This window comes from Bufo gargarizans, chromosome 3, assembly GCF_014858855.1.
Source record: "Bufo gargarizans isolate SCDJY-AF-19 chromosome 3, ASM1485885v1, whole genome shotgun sequence".
Taxonomy (NCBI): Eukaryota; Metazoa; Chordata; class Amphibia; order Anura; family Bufonidae; genus Bufo; species Bufo gargarizans.
Window position 1 is genome coordinate 200,393,692 of NC_058082.1, and position 20,177 is coordinate 200,413,868.

The 20,177-nt window shown below is 43.9% G+C and overlaps 1 protein-coding gene across 1 annotated transcript in view; it reads left to right on the forward strand.

The window, feature by feature from the left end:
• OCA2 (OCA2 melanosomal transmembrane protein) overlaps nt 1-20,177 on the forward strand; it is a 439,010-nt gene that overhangs the window by 78,045 nt on the left and 340,788 nt on the right. The window contains exon 2 of the mRNA XM_044285952.1: nt 3,132-3,421. Within this exon, the coding sequence (XP_044141887.1) occupies nt 3,159-3,421 (263 nt within the window). The 5' untranslated portion in view covers nt 3,132-3,158. The remainder of the gene's footprint in view (nt 1-3,131; nt 3,422-20,177) is intronic.

The window sequence follows — 20,177 nt, forward strand, 5'->3', positions numbered from 1 at the left end:
ACAAAGCCAATTTGGTTGCCAAGTAGAAGCCTCTGCTTCCGTGAACCCCTTCACCACTTCTTTCCAGGCAGGTAGGCTCCTGCGAAGTGGGTGGTTTACCCCGGGCACGTTTGGCTCCTGACCTCACGGCCAAGCTGCTACCCTCTTCTCCCGATGATGAAGCCACTAATTCACCCGGCTCCCAAGTGCGATCAGCTACATCATCAGCATTGAGTACTATCTGCACGTCCCTGATGTCCTCCTCAACTGTCTTAGTCAGGAGTCTGACTGCTCGCAACACCAGCTCCTGCAGAGGACCAATCGACTCTTGGCTGGGGGTGTCTGATGTCACTTGGGACAAAATGGATGACGGCGTCAACCATTCAAGATCCGCTGGCTAACCCTGTTAATGGCTGTATCAAACAGCACTTGGAGCCCAATAACCAGAATGGTTTGCTGGAATTACAGAGCTGTATACTGCCAATTTGGATCCCCAGTCAGAGCAGCAAGGTGTAATAGGATTGTTCCTATTACTCAGGCTGTAACCTCCCTACGGAACCCTGTCCTGCTTTAATACTGTGGAATGATTCTTCCCTATCCTTTCCCTGAACTTCTATGCAGCAAAATAAGTTTTGAAGTCTTTCCTAGCACTGTCCCTAGTGCCTGCTGATGTCTCTCCCCTCACTAAGTACACTGGAAAATGGCTGAATCTAAGATGGCCGAGTCTATTTATAGGGCTGTGACATCCCAGGGTTGACTGGCTGCTGATTCGCTACATGCATGGCATTGTGGGTGATCCCTCGTTGAGAGTCCTTGCTCCATGTCCAAACACGTGCAGCAACCATTTTAGTAAAAAAAAAAAAAAAAAAAAAAATGCGATTTGTTACGATAAAGCGCGAGAAAATTCAGAGCAAATGGAATTTTTCAATGTCGATTCACTCATCTCTAGTGACAATACAAAAAAAAAAAGCACTCTGCATAAATGTCACATGTACAAAGATCCCTCCTCCCCCCTAAATTGGGGCAAGTCCAGAGGACAGCAAAAAAATCATATGCAAATTTCACTACAAAATTCATGCGTTTTTACATGTGTTATGGTTTTCTGCAGATTGCATTGTCATATTGAGGATTTAAAATCAGGTTAATGCTCAGTGTTTTTTTTTTTTTTTTTTTTCACATTGCTACTGTAATGAGCAGATATTTTTTTTTTTTCATTCCTAAATCTGGGTGGAAAATCCAGCGCATTTCTACTACATGTAGATGTAACCTTTAAAGTGACAGCGAAAAAAGCAAAGTGAGACCTGCACTGTCTGATTTGTGATGACTATATCCTCCATCAAATGTATTCTATAGCTACTAGATAAACCTAACAAACATTCCTTCAGAATGAAGTTCATGCTGTCCTTAGTTTCTGGATAAAAGAGGAGATTTATCAAGAGTGGTTTAATGGAAAACTGGCTTGGTTGTCTCTAGCAACCAATCAGATTCCACTTTTTTTTTTTTTTTTTGCGCTTTTGCACCAGTTTTGATAAATCTCCCCCAATGTATGTTTATATTAAGCTCTAAAGGTGCTTTTCAGTGCTAGTATATTGATGACCTATCCTCAGGACAGTGAAGAGGATACAGCACTCTAACCAGGGCCATGGCCTCTTCAAACAGCTGATTGGTAGGGGTGCCAGGAGGCAGACCCCCCGCCAGTCTGATACTGATGATCTATCATGAGGATAGCCAACAAAAAGGTGTGGCTGATGCATTCCAGGTTTGGTCTCCGAGGCCTGCGGGTGCTGCTCTACAGCCTTGTTTGACTATCATGAGGATAGGTTATAAATTATACTAGCACTGCACACAACCCCTTTTAAAGTGAACCTGTCACGTTGTACATACAGACTATCTGGGTAATATGTTATGGATCAGGAATGAGGCAGATTGATATGTCGTTTTATGGGGGGGAAAAATCATCACAGCTTGTATGTTAATTTTAATAGCCTTTTTGTGCTTTGGAGACCAGTGCGGGTGCCTTATTAGTGATTGACCGCCATTTCTGTATGGACAGTTATACAAAAAAGTGGTGGTGAAACACAATTTGCATTAAAAAAAATTGTGCAAATGGCTTTTAAAAAGTTGCTAACCCAGAGTTTACTTTTTAATGCCAGTTTTCTAGCATAAGGGATCACATATAGCCATCTGCTCAGATTCTCCTGCTTCATAACATGATGCCTGCAGATCAGACTCTGTTCTATGTGACCGGCTACCTTAAGTTTATTCTAAGGCCAATTTCACAAACTTATTTTTTAGTTTTTGCAGTGTTTAAAAACCGTATGAAGGAGGCAACACACAGAACAAAATTTAAGTTTTAGTGCAGTTTTTGTTAAAATTCGGATCCATAACTGAAAAATTTCTAAAACATGCTGATTTCTAGGAGAATTCCACTGGGACCAAAACGGCACATATCAAAATGCATTATAATTTACTATTCTCCTGTAGACAACCGAAAACTCTTGACTGCTACATTTTACTTGCATGAAACACTCTCTTTGTTTTAACTATTTGTAGGACATGTGACTGTTTTCAGTAGTACCTTTGTCTTGTTTTAGCAAACAGATCTTGACCTGGTCTAACTACTGTGCCTGTTTTTATAATAGTCTGAATTATCATGAGAATTTTTAAAGGGCAAATACCGGTATAAATGTAAAGATGTTTTCCCTTTTTACTTTGTTACTGCCTTGGGGTGAATTTCTATCACTGTCCCTGTTCATCTAAATGGGGCACAAATGCCTGCACTTGTTATAGTCCCTATCCGCATGTACGGTATAGAATGGACTTTGAGAAATTTCTAGAACACATCTGCCATGTATGAATTTAACTTTAAGCCACTTTCAAATAGATGTATTTTATATTAGTATACATAACTAGGAGTGGGTCCCAAACGGGTAATAGGTGCAGATCCTTTTACTTTTTTTTTTTTTTTTTTTTTTTTTTTTTTTTTTTTTTTTTTTTTGCACTTTATTATTCCCCCCCCCTTTGGTAGTTTTGGCTTTCCATTACTAATGCAATGTGAATTTGGCCAAAGACCATTTTTGTAATTGCTCTATATATCACATGATTAACCACCATATGAAAAAATGTTAATTTGATTATTTTCTTTTTTATAGTTGAAAAAAGTGCTCCCCAACAGCAAAATGTACCTTGAGAACAATAATGATGTCCCATGTATAAGAAACCTGGAAGTGGAGCGAACTCAGACAAATGGTACACATCATTCCAGCTTGAGTGGTCGAGTGGGCACAGCCTCTGTGGCGAGTGACTTCAATGAGCTCATACTTCTAGATGGCTTTCAAAGATCGGCTGATGCTAAAAGTGAGAGGGATAAGTCTTATCAGAATGGGCCAGATAGTTGTGTTGCCTTTGGAGAAGACTTTGACCCAACTCCTATACAGGGAAAGTAAGTAAGTGCTCCTACCCCAATAATTGGAGCTGGAAGAATGGAATTACATTAAATCCATCTTTTAAATGGGTTGTCTGAGATTTTGATGTTTATGGCCTATCCTCAGGATCAAGTTATCAATATCGGCTCAGCAGGGGTGATGGTGGGAGGGGGTGTTTGGGTGAGAGAGAGGGTGTTATGTAATAAACCAAATAATGACCCGGAGTGCAGCAGGTCAACATCAAAAATCAAAGTTCTCCATTGTTTAAATTTAAAATAGACTCCTTAAGAAGCCATTGGATTTGGAACTATTTGGGCACTTATGAGCTCCATCTTGAGATGATTTCTCCTAGTTTTATACAAGATGTCCATTTTGTGAGTATTCTGAATGAATACAGCAGGCTTTTTTACTTTTAAAATGATTCTGCACAAGATCTTGTTTCTTTCTGCCTCCATATTCCTGTTACAGTTGGTAGTCAGTCATCCAAGATGCGTAACTCCAGCTGCAATATCGCCAAAGGGAACGCCGACAAGGATTCTATGAGGAGACTAGCCAGAGGACATTTCCTGCATTGTTGGTGAGATTGCTCCTTTGAAGTACAGCAGGTGGAATACTGTGTACAATTCTGGGCTCCTGTGAACAAGGCAGGCTGTAGAGGGTTCAGAGGAGGGCAACTAAAGTAATAACTGGAATGGGGGGACTACAATACCCTGAAAGATTATCAAAATTGGGGTTATTCACTTTAGAAAAAAGACAACTGAGCTGAGATCTAATTACTATGTATAAATATATCAGGGGTCAGTACAGAGATCTATCCCATCATCTATTTATCCCGAGGACTGTGAAGAGGGGACATTCTCTGCGTCTGGAGGAAAGAAGGTTTGTACACAAACATAGAAGAGGATTCTTTACGGTAAGAACAGTGAGACTATGGAACTCTCTGCCTGAGGAGGTGGTGATGGGGAGTTCAATAGGGGCCTGAATGTATTTTAGGAGTGTAATAATATTACAGGCTATAGCTACTAGAGAGGGGTCATTGATCCAGGGAGTTATTTAGATTGCCTGATTTTTTTATTTATTTTTTTTTACCTTGGGGAAAATTGGCTTCTACCTCACAGGGTTTTATTTATTTATTTATTTATTTTTATATTTTTTTGCCTTCCTCTGGATCAAGTTGCAGGATAACAGGCCGAACTGGATGAACGGATGTCGTGTTACTATTTAAATTTTTGAGGTTGACTCGCTGCACTTTGGGTCCTTACTTTGTTTATGATCATTAAAGGAGTTGTCCAGAGAATGTTAGAAAAAACATGCTGCCTTCTTCCCAAAGTAGCTCCGCACCTGTCCATAGGCTGTTTGGTATTTCATCCCAACACCAAAATGGGACTTAACTGCAATACCAGGCACAACCTACGGACATGCACACAACCATATTTTTGGTCCATCTCGATCCACGCATTTTGCGGAATGCACATGGACCATTGATTTCTATGGGTCTGCATTTTGTGGACCGTAAAAAGTATATGGTTGTGTGCAGGAGGCCAAATCCTGAACAACCCGTTTAATTTATGTTCTGTTTGCAGAGAAACCTGTTTGATCAGGATGTTTGTGCTCTGTTCTTACCATAACTGTTTCTTTGATGTTTTATATACCAGTCTAAACCTAATGTGCACTGCAGTGGGATGTGCAAAATTTATTAAGATTTGCATACCTCTTAATAAATTTGGTGCACGTTTTGGCAGTTCATGCCATAAAATCAAATCTCTTCCATCTTTGGGCTATAATTTACACCAGTTTTTGGAATAAATTACGATAACTTTTGTGGATCATTGGTGGTGCAGCTTCTTTTGATAAGCTCCATCCATTTTTTTGAGAAGTGGCTAAAGAGGCAAGTATGCCCAAGTATGACTTTTCACTTTTCAACTTTTAACACCAGAAAATAGGTGCCTATGAATTGATACCTCCTTCATTTTATTCATGAGCTGCAGTCTCCCAGGTGCAGTTCATTCACAGCTTTGTCTCTATTAGGCCAGGCACACATGGACAAGTTCAATGAGAGGAACTTGCAGCGCGTGTCAGTGTAAGGTTCTGTTCTGACCGATGCTCCTCTGACAGGATTGCACTGCATTATAAAGATTTATTAGGTTGTGTGACCCAAGTCCTCATGTACACGGCCTTTGTTTGCCTGTGCCCATGCTGTGGACCACAAATTGAGGTCCACCACGCAGAGGCACTAACCATGTGTCGCCGTATGAAGATGTGGACCCATTCACTTTAATCGGGTTTGCGATCCGCATCCAACGGTCCGCACTGCAAAAAAAGTAGTGCATGCGCTACTTTTTTGCGGTGTGGAGGCATGGACAGAAAACCCACGAAAGCACTTGTAGTGCTTCCGTGGGGTTTCATGCCTCTGTTCCACACGTTCTGGATTGTGGACACATTCAAGTGAAAGGGTCCGCATCTGTGATGCGGTGCGCAAATGGCCAGTGCCCTTATATTGCAGACCTGCTGTTTGCGTACCACAATACAGGCACTGGACAACAATGGAGGCCTAAGAGCCCTAGAATCTAATAAATTAGGGCTCATTCACACGGCCATTGCCCTGCCATGGCTGTATTTCGGGCAGCATACGGCGGGTCCGTAATATACAGGGCACCGGCCATGTGCCCCCCGTATCACGGATGCGGACCCACTTGAATGGGTCCACAAACCTGGAGATGTGGTACGGATCGGAACCCCATGGAAGCACTACAGAGTACTTCCATGGTGTTTCTGGCCGTGCCTCCGCACCACAAAAAAGTAGTGCATTCACATTTAGACTAATGGATGCCGTTCGTGGACCATTCAAGTGAATGGGTCCGCGATCCGCATGCAGCTACCCCGCGGTCGGCGCCCGTGCATTGCGGATCACAATTTGCAGTCCGCAGCACGGGCACGGAGCCCTTACGTTCGTCTGCATGAGCCCTTAAACTGACAAATTGCAACGAGGCTACTGAAATTCGGACCAAAGTCAATTTGTTTGGCTTCGATTCACTAGACACAAATAAAAACATCACAGATTTATCAAAGCTGATGCACAGGAAGACTGGCTTGGTTGCCTATAGCAACCAATCAAATGCCACCTTTCATTTTTTCAGAGCTTCTTTGGAAAATGAAAGGTGGCATCTGATTGGTCTCGGTTAAGGAGGACCTTTTATCTGTTTAACCCTAGTCTAATTGGGGTCTTACCGGCCCCCACTGATGTCATCGCACTTAATAATAACAATAATATTATTATATTATTTTTATTTTTTTAATAGACCCCACCCCCCGCGTTCATCCGCTGTTGTCCCCGTTGATTTCGGCGCCTTATATTCTAATTAGCCGACTTGGTTATACTAAGCGAAGACTGGAGCGGTTCTCTTCTCTCTGGCTGTGAGCGCATCCATTCAGAGCACAACCGCTCATAGCCAGAGAGAAGAGAACCTCTCCAGTCTCCACCTAGTATAGCGAAGTCGGCTAATTGGAATATAAGGTGCCGAAATCAATGGGGGACAACAGCGGTCGGACTTCGGCGAAAAAAAAAAGTGTGATGACCTCTAATTAGACTAGGGTTAAATTTATGAAAGGTTCTCTTTAAACTAAACCAGTTTCCATTTGACACCAGTTTTGATAAATTTCCCCCATGTGTTTGTGTCTAGTGTTGAGCGAATCAAAGCCAAACTAATTGACTTGGATCTGAATTTCAGGAAAAATTTGATTTACTTCCTCACGCTGCATGGTAAGAAATCTATTTTTCCTGAAATGGTGGTAAAAAATATATATACTCTGCTCATCAATTTGCTCGTGAAGAGTCCGTTGGGGCCATCTTGAGTGCAGAAACTGTGCAAAATCTTTCGTGGGGTGAGATGTGACGCCACCACACTGGCGTGCTAGCTGAGCATGGTTATGTCATCAAGCCCAGCCAGTGTGAGGACGTCACCGTGCGAGATTTCGTGTGGTGTCTTCAATCAAGATTATATTGATTCCAGCTCTGGAATTTATTGGAGAACACTGACAGCATTATGTCAGTGTTATCCGATACATTCCAGACCTCCTAAGGCCCCTTTCACACAAGTGAGAATTCAGAGCGGGTACAATGCGTGAGGCGAATGCATTGCACCCGCACCGAACCCAGACCCATTCATTTAAATGGGTCTGTGTACATGAGCGGTGGTTTTTACGCATCACTTTTGCATTGCGTGAAAATTGCAGCATGTTCTATATTCTGCGTTTTTCACGTAACGTTGGCCCCATAGAAGTGAATGGGGCTGCGTGAAAATCGCAAGCATCTGCAACCAAGTGCGGATGAGATGTGTTTTTCACAGGTGGTTGCTGAGATGTTTGTATACTTTTTTTTATTTTTTATTTTTATTTTATTTATTTTTTTATCACGCGTATGCAAAACACATTAAATTGCGTTGCACTCGCGAGATAAAAACTGAACTAAATGCGATTGCGTAAAAAACTGAACTTGCTTGTGCAATTCCGCATTTTTCACTGAATGCATTCACTTTTATGGGGCCAGTGTTGCGTGAAAAATTGCAGAAGTGAATGCATTCAGTGAAAAATGCGCGATTTCACAAGCAAGCTCATTCAGTTTTTTATGCATTTTAGTTCAGTTTTTATCTCGCGGGTGCAATATTATTTTAATGCGTTTTGCATGCGCGTGATAAAAACTAAAGGTATACAAACAACATCTCTCAGCAACCACCCGTGAAAAACTCAGCGCATCCGCACTTTGTTGCGGATGCTTGCGATTTTCACACAGCCCCATTCACTTCTATGGGGCCAACGTTGCGTGAAAAACAGACTATAGAACATGCTGCGATTTTTCACGCAAAGCACAAGTGATGCGTGAAAAATAAGACTCGTGTACACAGACCCATTGAAATAAATGGGTTCAGAGTCGGTGCGGGCGAAATGCGTTCGCATCACGCATTGCACCCGCACAGCATACACCTTGTGTGAAAGGGGCCTAAGGATGAGGTCGCATCATAAATCAATATGCTATGCGACCCTGGCAGTGCTAGAAGTTCAGCATGGGAGCTGTTTGCTACTCGCGCTGCGAGTCCTGAGCGTGACACTCGCTTGCGTGAAACCATTCTAAATTGTAGTGTCAGATAAACCTGGCATCTGAGGGGTTCAATTACAGGGGGGAGACGTGATTGCCATTTCCCATCATTGTGCCAACTGCATACAAAGGAATGCGCTTTGTGACAAAGTAGTTAGTCACAAATCAAAATTTCTTTGGGAAATTCGATAAAGCAGCGAAATCTAATTTTTCTTAACTTGGCTCATCTCTATTTGTGTGAAATGAATTGGAATTTTGTAAAAAAAAAAAATTTGTTGCTGAATTTTTTTGAAATATGTATTTACTCAAATATGTTCTTGCATTTAGAAAAGTTAGTGACCATGACTTACTAATCCTAAAGAAGGTGTAAGCTTAGACACGCTGTCTAGACCTGCACCAGATTTACCTCTGTGGATGAAGCTGGATAATTTCTGACACTATATCAACTATTGGTTGGCTTACATTGAGATGGATTTTTACACTGGAATTGCACAAAAATTTTCCTATCGCCCATGACAGCACCACCAGAGAGAGGAGGATCCGCCCCCCGAGACAGGAAACCTGCAGAATAAAAAGGGTGGACACTCTCCTCCCCTTCAGTGTGGTTTCCTGTCTCCGGTGGGAAGCCTGCAGCATGGATGCTTCGGATCCCTCTCCCTGGTGGCGCTCCGCTACTGAACTGCGGTCCCTGTGAAATTGGCGGCATCGACACGCGCTGGGGGTCCGTTCAGAGGCACAGCTGAGCTCCGGAGGGAGTATTCAGTGTGCTGGAGCTGGAAGCCGGTGCCTCTGTGGAGGTGCCGCGAAGACTGACGCCGGCTGCCTGGGGGAGGAAGAGGAGGGGCTTCGGCAGTGAGTGCCGGATAGCGCTCCTGCCGTCATGTGACCGGCGCAGGCGTCGGCGGTGACGTCATCAGTATGCGCCCTAAGAGAGGAGCGCGATTTTCCAGTTGCCGGCGTCCGTTTGCGACCTGGCTGAGCCTGCATCATGGAGGAGGACAAGCCATCTGAGGAGCTTGCTGTCCCTCCTGCTTCGGTACCTCTGAAGGGGTGAGTGGGGTCTCTTATGACCTAGATTCCTTTTTTACTAATTGGCATTACTGTTTATTTACAGGTTAAGCCTAAAAAAGTGGTGACCAAAAAGAAAGTGGGGTTGCCCTCAGAGTAATAGAAATAAAGGACAGCAGCACTCTCCAGCCTTGTTCCTTAGTGCTTTATTTTCACCAAGACAAAAAATGCGACGTTTCGATCGGTGTGATCTTTCTCAAGCAATCTAACATTGTGAACTCAAAATCAAATACATATACCCTACTAAGCTGGTCATCTGACCTAATTAATTATGCAAATACATCATTGAAAAAAGCTGTGTATACCGCCCCCACTTCTATTCATCTGACAGTGGGGTGGACCTAATCTATAGTGTTTAAACTTTATCAATTGTGTGTACATAAAAATAAGACTCCATCGACTTACTGCAGTGTACGGCACGAACCTGGGGGATCCGCTGCTGTGGCAACTGTATCCATGCATAAGGCCAATCATTACACTTGCTTCGGCGTTTCACAATATCCAATGCGCCTGCGTGTCTGACCCATGACGTCAGTTCCAGGACGCCCGACCAGTGTCATGGTAACCAGGCGCCTCTCTTCCTCGTCACCTCCAGGGCAGAGCGCGCATGCGCATCCAACCTCAGTGGCAACGGGATTCAGCGTCTAGTCCCACGTCACTGTACCGCGCCCCCAAAGCCGTCGCCATGGGAATACAAAACATCGCGTCCCATATAAAATTCACAGACCAGATTCTCATATTTGTTATCAAAACGTGTTCACCAATCATAAGGGGCAAATTATTCTAAAATAATTCAAGCTAGAGGTTGATTGCACATCGAAATTAACTTTATTAAAGAAGGCTATAGATGGTCATATGTACCAGGTGTCCACTACTCAGCCATATCATAAGATTAGAGTACCCGGTCACTAAGTCCAGCCTCATAGTAAGCAATCCAGGGTCCACAAACTCATATACAAGGAGTGGCACTCTTCAATCTAGTACACTAGGGGTAATTACCCCCCCCTTTTTTTTCCCATAAAGTGTACCTGTGCACACCCCCACTTTACAAACATGGTGGTCTTATCGGCATCTCATCTCCCCCTATCAAGGGGTCAACGAATATAGCCATAGGCCACCCCACACATTTTTAGGAGGGCGTATCCTCCAAATCGAAGCGACGTCCGTCCTATGGAGCCATTCAAACCCATATAGTCGGTTAATAGGTATCCCCGTCTCCGGGTATACATCTATAGTACCGTCCACTAGGCCATCACAAGCACTTCAACCCCCTCCATTATATACATATGCGAGTATACCATACGGCTGTTCCATAGGAACCGTGTACTCCCATTCTCCAATACATGGAACAGTAGTTTGACCAGCGTATTCTCATCTAATATGTCTAAATTGACAAAATTGTCTCCTCCCCTAGGCGAACACCGAAAAATAACAAAAAAATGGCAAAACTGGATTGCAACTAAATTATACATGATCTGTTACCTCAGCATGCGTCCCCAGGTCGGCCCACACATACAGTCATCTAAAAATAGAAGACAGAGAAATTGTGTAAATATACAAATAGTACAAAAACCATTATAAAAAACACAACCTAACAGGTTGGGTACCAACTTCATTAAAACATGATTAAACTCAGATGGAATATAGTATTAATCAACAAGTGTGGAGGCTACTTGATTCTGTGCAGTCAGTAGAGTGAACCAATCCTAAACTCCCTGTTGAGGCCTTTGGGTTCGAGTGTTTGTAGCTCGTATATCCACCTCAACTCCATCCTTTTTAAGAGCTTCTCCCTATCTCCCCCTCTTCTTTGGGGTAGAACTCCATCAATTATGCGGAAACGTAATTGTGAAATATTATGGTTATTTTTGAGGAAATGTTCTGGGACAGGTAACTCTGTCTTGGAATTATCGGTCTCTTTCACTCCTCGTAACAGTTTACGTATATTATACCGATGTTGGTTTATTCGCTTTCTAAATTCCTGAGTGGTTTCTCCCACGTAGAGAAGTCCACAGGGGCATTGCAGTATATAAATCACGTATTCAGATCTGCATGTATAGTAATTGCCAATCTGGTAGGTTTTTCCTGTCCTGGGATGTGAAAAGGAGCTCCCCTTTAGGATCCCATTACAATTACAACATCCCAGGCAGGGAAAACAGCCCTTTCTCTGTACTGGGGGTAAACCACTCTGTTTCGTATCGGCATGAACCAGACTGTCTCCTATACTGCGTGGTCTTCTATATGACATGAGAGGTGCATTGCGAAACGCCTCAATCTCAGGGAAAGACTCAGCTAGAATGTGCCAATTGCTTCTAAGGACCTTTGTAATGGATTTACTGACCATTGTGTGTGTCGACACAAAGGGAACCCTCTTATTCTCCTCTCTTTGTTCTTTTTTCTTCAAGAGGTCCTCCCTTCTAAATTGATCCACCCTCTGTTTGTGTCTCAGTACCATGGGCCTCGGATAGCCTCTTTCATAGAACTTATTGCACATCTCACTGAGTCTTAACTCTGATTGGACATTATCTGTGACTATTATCTTAACCCTGAGTAGCTGGCTGTACGGCAGTGACTCTTTCATAAACCCAGGGTGGTCACTCTGGAATAACAACATGTTGTTTCTGTCCGTAGGTTTTACAAACAAATCGGTATAAAGTTTACCATCTGCATGATAAACTGTCGTGTCCAAAAATTGTAAATTGGTCTGGGAATACACCACTGTAAATTTTAATTCTGTGTGGACCGAATTGATTTCATCCTGGAACTTAAACAAGTTCTCCAGGGATCCAGTCCAGACAAAGAATATGTCGTCTATATACCTCATCCAGCCCTTCACCGAGGTGAAGTGGCTGGACGGGTATATAGAACATTCCTCAAATCTATTCATGTACAAGTTTGCATAAGTTGGGGCCACGTTGGACCCCATTGCGGTCCCCCGCTGTTGTACATAATAAGTATCCTCAAAGAGGAAGTAGTTGCATGTCAGGACTATTTCCAATAGGGAAAGGATAAACCTAGCGATCTCTGGCTTAATCTCACTTCTGGTGAGGGTCCACTCTACCGAATCCAGTCCCTTGATGTGGTTGATACTCGTATAGAGACCGACCACATCAAAGGAAACAAGGTATTGTCCTTCCTCAATTTGCAAGCTCTGCAGTTTCTTTAGGAAGTCTGTAGTGTCTTTTACATAAGATTTAGCAGACATAGCATAGTCTCTGAGATATCTGTCAAGAAACATGGCTGCAGGGGAGAAAATTGAGCCTATCCCAGAGACTATGGGGCGCCCAGGTGGATCCAACAGACACTTATGTATTTTGGGCAATATGTAAAGAAGTGGTGTTACTGGTTTGTCCACCAATAAATATTCATGGAGCTTCTCATCTATTATATCTGATGCAAAGGCATCATCTATTAATAGTTTAAGTCTCCTTTGAATGGCAAATTTGGGGTCGGCATCTAGGGCCCTATATACTGCACTATCCCCCAATTGCCGCTGAATCTCAGCCAAATATTTATTGGTGTCCATTATTACCGTAGCCCCTCCCTTATCAGCTTTCTTTATCACGATAAAGAAAGCTGATAAGGGAGGGGCTACGGTAATAATGGACACCAATAAATATTTGGCTGAGATTCAGCGGCAATTGGGGGATAGTGCAGTATATAGGGCCCTAGATGCCGACCCCAAATTTGCCATTCAAAGGAGACTTAAACTATTAATAGATGATGCCTTTGCATCAGATATAATAGATGAGAAGCTCCATGAATATTTATTGGTGGACAAACCAGTAACACCACTTCTTTACATATTGCCCAAAATACATAAGTGTCTGTTGGATCCACCTGGGCGCCCCATAGTCTCTGGGATAGGCTCAATTTTCTCCCCTGCAGCCATGTTTCTTGACAGATATCTCAGAGACTATGCTATGTCTGCTAAATCTTATGTAAAAGACACTACAGACTTCCTAAAGAAACTGCAGAGCTTGCAAATTGAGGAAGGACAATACCTTGTTTCCTTTGATGTGGTCGGTCTCTATACGAGTATCAACCACATCAAGGGACTGGATTCGGTAGAGTGGACCCTCACCAGAAGTGAGATTAAGCCAGAGATCGCTAGGTTTATCCTTTCCCTATTGGAAATAGTCCTGACATGCAACTACTTCCTCTTTGAGGATACTTATTATGTACAACAGCGGGGGACCGCAATGGGGTCCAACGTGGCCCCAACTTATGCAAACTTGTACATGAATAGATTTGAGGAATGTTCTATATACCCGTCCAGCCACTTCACCTCGGTGAAGGGCTGGATGAGGTATATAGACGACATATTCTTTGTCTGGACTGGATCCCTGGAGAACTTGTTTAAGTTCCAGGATGAAATCAATTCGGTCCACACAGAATTAAAATTTACAGTGGTGTATTCCCAGACCAATTTACAATTTTTGGACACGACAGTTTATCATGCAGATGCTAAACTTTATACCGATTTGTTTGTAAAACCTACGGACAGAAACAACATGTTGTTATTCCAGAGTGACCACCCTGGGTTTATGAAAGAGTCACTGCCGTACAGCCAGCTACTCAGGGTTAAGATAATAGTCACAGATAATGTCCAATCAGAGTTAAGACTCAGTGAGATGTGCAATAAGTTCTATGAAAGAGGCTATCCGAGGCCCATGGTACTGAGACACAAACAGAGGGTGGATCAATTTAGAAGGGAGGACCTCTTGAAGAAAAAAGAACAAAGAGAGGAGAATAAGAGGGTTCCCTTTGTGTCGACACACACAATGGTCAGTAAATCCATTACAAAGGTCCTTAGAAGCAATTGGCACATTCTAGCTGAGTCTTTCCCTGAGATTGAGGCGTTTCGCAATGCACCTCTCATGTCATATAGAAGACCACGCAGTATAGGAGACAGTCTGGTTCATGCCGATACGAAACAGAGTGGTTTACCCCCAGTACAGAGAAAGGGCTGTTTTCCCTGCCTGGGATGTTGTAATTGTAATGGGATCCTAAAGGGGAGCTCCTTTTCACATCCCAGGACAGGAAAAACCTACCAGATTGGCAATTACTATACATGCAGATCTGAATACGTGATTTATATACTGCAATGCCCCTGTGGACTTCTCTACGTGGGAGAAACCACTCAGGAATTTAGAAAGCGAATAAACCAACATCGGTATAATATACGTAAACTGTTACGAGGAGTGAAAGAGACCGATAATTCCAAGACAGAGTTACCTGTCCCAGAACATTTCCTCAAAAATAACCATAATATTTCACAATTACGTTTCCGCATAATTGATGGAGTTCTACCCCAAAGAAGAGGGGGAGATAGGGAGAAGCTCTTAAAAAGGATGGAGTTGAGGTGGATATACGAGCTACAAACACTCGAACCCAAAGGCCTCAACAGGGAGTTTAGGATTGGTTCACTCTACTGACTGCACAGAATCAAGTAGCCTCCACACTTGTTGATTAATACTATATTCCATCTGAGTTTAATCATGTTTTAATGAAGTTGGTACCCAACCTGTTAGGTTGTGTTTTTTATAATGGTTTTTGTACTATTTGTATATTTACACAATTTCTCTGTCTTCTATTTTTAGATGACTGTATGTGTGGGCCGACCTGGGGACGCATGCTGAGGTAACAGATCATGTATAATTTAGTTGCAATCCAGTTTTGCCATTTTTTTGTTATTTTTCGGTGTTCGCCTAGGGGAGGAGACAATTTTGTCAATTTAGACATATTAGATGAGAATACGCTGGTCAAACTACTGTTCCATGTATTGGAGAATGGGAGTACACGGTTCCTATGGAACAGCCGTATGGTATACTCGCATATGTATATAATGGAGGGGGTTGAAGTGCTTGTGATGGCCTAGTGGACGGTACTATAGATGTATACCCGGAGACGGGGATACCTATTAACCGACTATATGGGTTTGAATGGCTCCATAGGACGGACGTCGCTTCGATTTGGAGGATACGCCCTCCTAAAAATGTGTGGGGTGGCCTATGGCTATATTCGTTGACCCCTTGATAGGGGGAGATGAGATGCCGATAAGACCACCATGTTTGTAAAGTGGGGGTGTGCACAGGTACACTTTATGGGAAAAAAAAGGGGGGGGTAATTACCCCTAGTGTACTAGATTGAAGAGTGCCACTCCTTGTATATGAGTTTGTGGACCCTGGATTGCTTACTATGAGGCTGGACTTAGTGACCGGGTACTCTAATCTTATGATATGGCTGAGTAGTGGACACCTGGTACATATGACCATCTATAGCCTTCTTTAATAAAGTTAATTTCGATGTGCAATCAACCTCTAGCTTGAATTATTTTAGAATAATTTGCCCCTTACGATTGGTGAACACGTTTTGATAACAAATATGAGAATCTGGTCTGTGAATTTTATATGGGACGCAATGTTTTGTATTCCCATGGCGACGGCTTTGGGGGCGCGGTACAGTGACGTGGGACTAGACGCTGAATCCCGTTGCCACTGAGGTTGGATGCGCATGCGCGCTCTGCCCTGGAGGTGACGAGGAAGAGAGGCGCCTGGTTACCATGACACTGGTCGGGCGTCCTGGAACTGACGTCATGGGTCAGACACGCAGGCGCATTGGATATTGTGAAACGCCGAAGCAAGTGTAATGATTGGCCTTATGCATGGATACAGTTGCCACAGCAGCGGATCCCCCAGGTTCGTGCCGTACACTGCAGTAAGTCGATGGAGTCTTATTTTTATGTACACACAATTGATAAAGTTTAAACACTATAGATTGGGTCCACCCCACTGTCAGATGAATAGAAGTGGGGGCGGTATACACAGCTTTTTTCAATGATGTATTTGCATAATTAATTAGGTCAGATGACCAGCTTAGTAGGGTATATGTATTTGATTTTGAGTTCACAATGTTAGATTGCTTGAGAAAGATCACACCGATCGAAACGTCGCATTTTTTGTCTTGGTGAAAATAAAGCACTAAGGAACAAGGCTGGAGAGTGCTGCTGTCCTTTATTTCTATTTATCTGGATCTGGGGAAGCATGGGACTGGCTTCTGACACGGCGAGCACCACCACAGTGAGGAAAACCATCAATCTTTTGTAGTGCTGCTACATCCGCTCTTTTTTATGTTGCCCTCAGAGTGGGATAAAAAATTATGCCAGACCTGTATAGACAGAACAGTTGCGGAAGAATCCCCTTCCTTTTATAAGTGTCTGCAGGCGTTAGTTCGGTCGGAGGTTAACTCCTCTTTAACTGCTAAGAAGGATCAGAGGCCGGTTCGTAAAGAGACCCGGCGTAATCCCAGTGTTTCAGAAGGAGAGGAAGATTTGCCTTCTTCAGTGATTGAATTTTCGGACGTCTCAGAGCAGTCCTTTCCTGATGAGGAAGAAGGTCAAGGGCGGAGACCATGTTTTCCTGTGGAAGATACGGAAAAGCTGTTAAAAGCGGTTCGTTCTACTATGGGCATAGAAGAGACCCGGGAGCCCCGTTCCTTTCAGGACATTATGTTAGAAGGGTTAGAAGCCAGACAACATGGTACCTTTCCGGTACACAAAAATGTAGCTGCGTTGATTAGAGGCGAGTGGAAGAAACCAAATAAAAGAGTATTTATCTCCAAGAACCTCAAATGCAAATACCCCTTTAAAAAAGAGGACTCTGCCTCCTGGGATAGGGCTCCCCGCATCGACGTAGCCATCTCCAAGGTCTCTAGGAAGACTGCCTTGCCTTTTGAGGATATGGGTATATTAAAAGACCCTCTAGATAAAAAAGCAGACGCCTTTCTTAAAGGTGCTTGGGAGGCATCTACCTCATCCTTTAGGCCCAGTATAGCCTCCACCTGTACGGCCCGTTCTTTAATTGTTTGGCTATCCGAATTAGAAGCTCAGCTTAAAAACAGAAGTCCCCGTGAGGAGATACTGGCCTCCCTCCCTACTATTAAAAAAAGCAGCTGATTTTTTAGCGGACACATCTGCTGACTCTGTCAGACTGGCCGCTAAGTCAGCAGCCTTATCCAACTCTGCTCGGAGAGCTCTGTGGATAAAGAATTGGAGTGGCGATACTACCTCCAAGACTAAGCCTTGCGGAGTTCCATGTGAGGGGGAGTACCTCTTTGGTCCTAGTTTGGACGACCTCCTGGATAAGGCGGCTGACAGGAAGAGAAAGTTTCCCGGTTTTCAGAGCTCCTTCCCCAGTAAAAACAGGTTTAGCCGCTCCTTTTGTCCCTTTAAAAGTAACCAGGAACAGGCTAGAAGACCTAGGGAAGACCGGTTTAGGGGTCAAAGAAAGAGCAGAAACTTTTTCTTTAACCAGTCCTCCTCAGACAAAAAGAAGCCTGACCAGCAATGACGCCAGCATTCCGGTAGGGGGCAGACTGAAGGCTTTCGCTTTGGAGTGGAGGAGAATTTCCTTGAGCCCTTGGGTACTCGATACCATTTCCAGAGGCCTAAATCTAGAATTCCTTCAGTCTCCTCCTGCCAGATTTCTACCCACCGTAGTTCCGGGTTCCGTGCAGGGAAGATCCATCATGGAAGAAGAGGTGGTGAAACTAGTAGGAAAGTCCGTTTTAATCCCGGTGTTAGAAGAGGAAAGAGGGAAAGGATTCTATTCCCCGCTTTTTCTGGTCAAGAAACCAGACTGTTCCTGGAGAACCATCATAAATCTAAAGAAACTAAATCTTTCTTCAGCCGAAGAAATTCAGTATGGAGACGATAAAATCGGCAATCAATCTCTTATACCCTCAGTGCTTTATGGCGGTTCTCGACCTAAAGGACGCGTATTACCACGTTCCCAATGCTGTAGAACATCAAAAGTTCCTAAGGGTAGCAGTATTTTTGGATGGTCATCTGCAACATTTTCAGTACCAGGCGCTCCCCTTCGGGCTTTCTATGGCTCCGAGAGTCTTCACAAAGTTGGTAGCAGAGATGGCGGCCCACATAAGGGAAAGAGACATCCTTTTCATCCCTTACTTAGACGATTTCTTAATCGTAGCTCAGTCAGAAGAGGCTTGCAGTCTTGCTGTTCTAGAGGGCCGTTCCATCCTAGGCAAACTAGGTTGGATGATAAACGAGGAGAAGTCAAGATCCCGTCCGCTAATGAAACAGGTGTTCCTGGGCCTAATTTTGGACTCCTCTCTCCAGAAATGCTTTTTACCTGTGGAGAAGATACAGACCGTTCAGGTTGCGAGTCTAACCCAGAGACCAGTGACTTCCATAAGGAAAGGCATGTCAGTCCTGGGCTCCCTCACGTCCTGTATCCCTGCAGTGAGGTGGGCACAGCTTCATTCCAGGACCTTACAGTGGGAGATTCTGGCCAGTTGGGGGAAGAGCAGGTCACTGGATGCCAGTCTAGAAGTCTCCTCCCAGACTATCCAGGAACTAGCCTGGTGGCTAGTAAAAAGAAATCTAACACAGGGGTCCCCCTGGAAGATCGAGAATTTAGTTTGTCTAACTATGGACGCAAGCCCTTGGGGGTGGGGGGCTCACATTCAAGGTTCTTCCTATCAGGGCCGTTGGAATTCCCTTCAGAAAATTCAATCCTCAAATCTAAAGGAACTGATGGCAGTGGGCTTAGCTATGAGGAGTTCACTTCCAGAAATAAAAGGAAGGAATTTAAGAGTTCTTTCAGACAACAGGACAGTAGTGTCCTATTTAAACAGGCAGGGAGGAACAAGATGCAGAACCCTCATGAAGGAAGCCTTCTCTATTCTGCAGTTAGCAGAGAGAACGTGTTCCTCGATTTCAGCCGTTCACATAAAGGGTGTGGAGAACAAACAAGCCGATTTCCTGAGCCGTCATACCCTGTCTCAGGGTGAGTGGTCTTTGGACCCGGTAGTCTTCCATTAGATTGTAGATCTTTGGGGCCTTCCGGAAATCGACTTGTTTGCTACCCATTCAAACAAAAAAGTTCCCAAGTTCTTTTCTCTAGACCTGTCGGGGTCCCCTTGTGGGATGGATGCTTTTGTCCCAGGAGTGGAAGTTTCATCTAGCTTACGCCTTTCCCCCCCCCCTCCCCTTTCCCCTGATTCCCCGGGTTCTGAGGAAGATTCGGGAAGAAAAGGCCAGGGTTATCCTGATAGCCCCCTTTTGGCCCAGGAGAGCCTGGTTCATGGGACTCAGAACCATGTCAGTGTCCGATCCTTGGGTTCTCCCTTCGGTCAAGGGGCTTCTAAGCCAGGGGCCGGTGTTACATCCAGCGGTGGAGGACCTACACTTAACGGCCTGGAATTTGAGAGGTGGTTGCTGAACAAGGAAGGGTTTTCTGACGCCCTAGTTTCTACCCTGCTAAAGAGTAAAAAAGAGGTCACGGTTGGGATTTATAACAGGATTTGGCATAAATTTCTTGACTTCGCCCAGATCCAGTTAGGGAGCCTCCCGGCGGTAGCCCCTTTACATACTATCCTGGAGTTTCTCCAGAAGGGGCTAGAACTGGGTCTAGCAGTCAGCACTCTAAGAGTTCAGGTCTCAGCTCTTTCTACCTTGTTCAATCTAAACCTAGCAGGGAATCCGTGGGTTTCCAGATTTTTTAGGGCTGTGGATAGAACCTCCCTAGTGTCAGTTCCTAAGCCTCCTCCGTGGAGTTTAGAGGTAGTGCTGAAAGCCTTATCAGTATCCC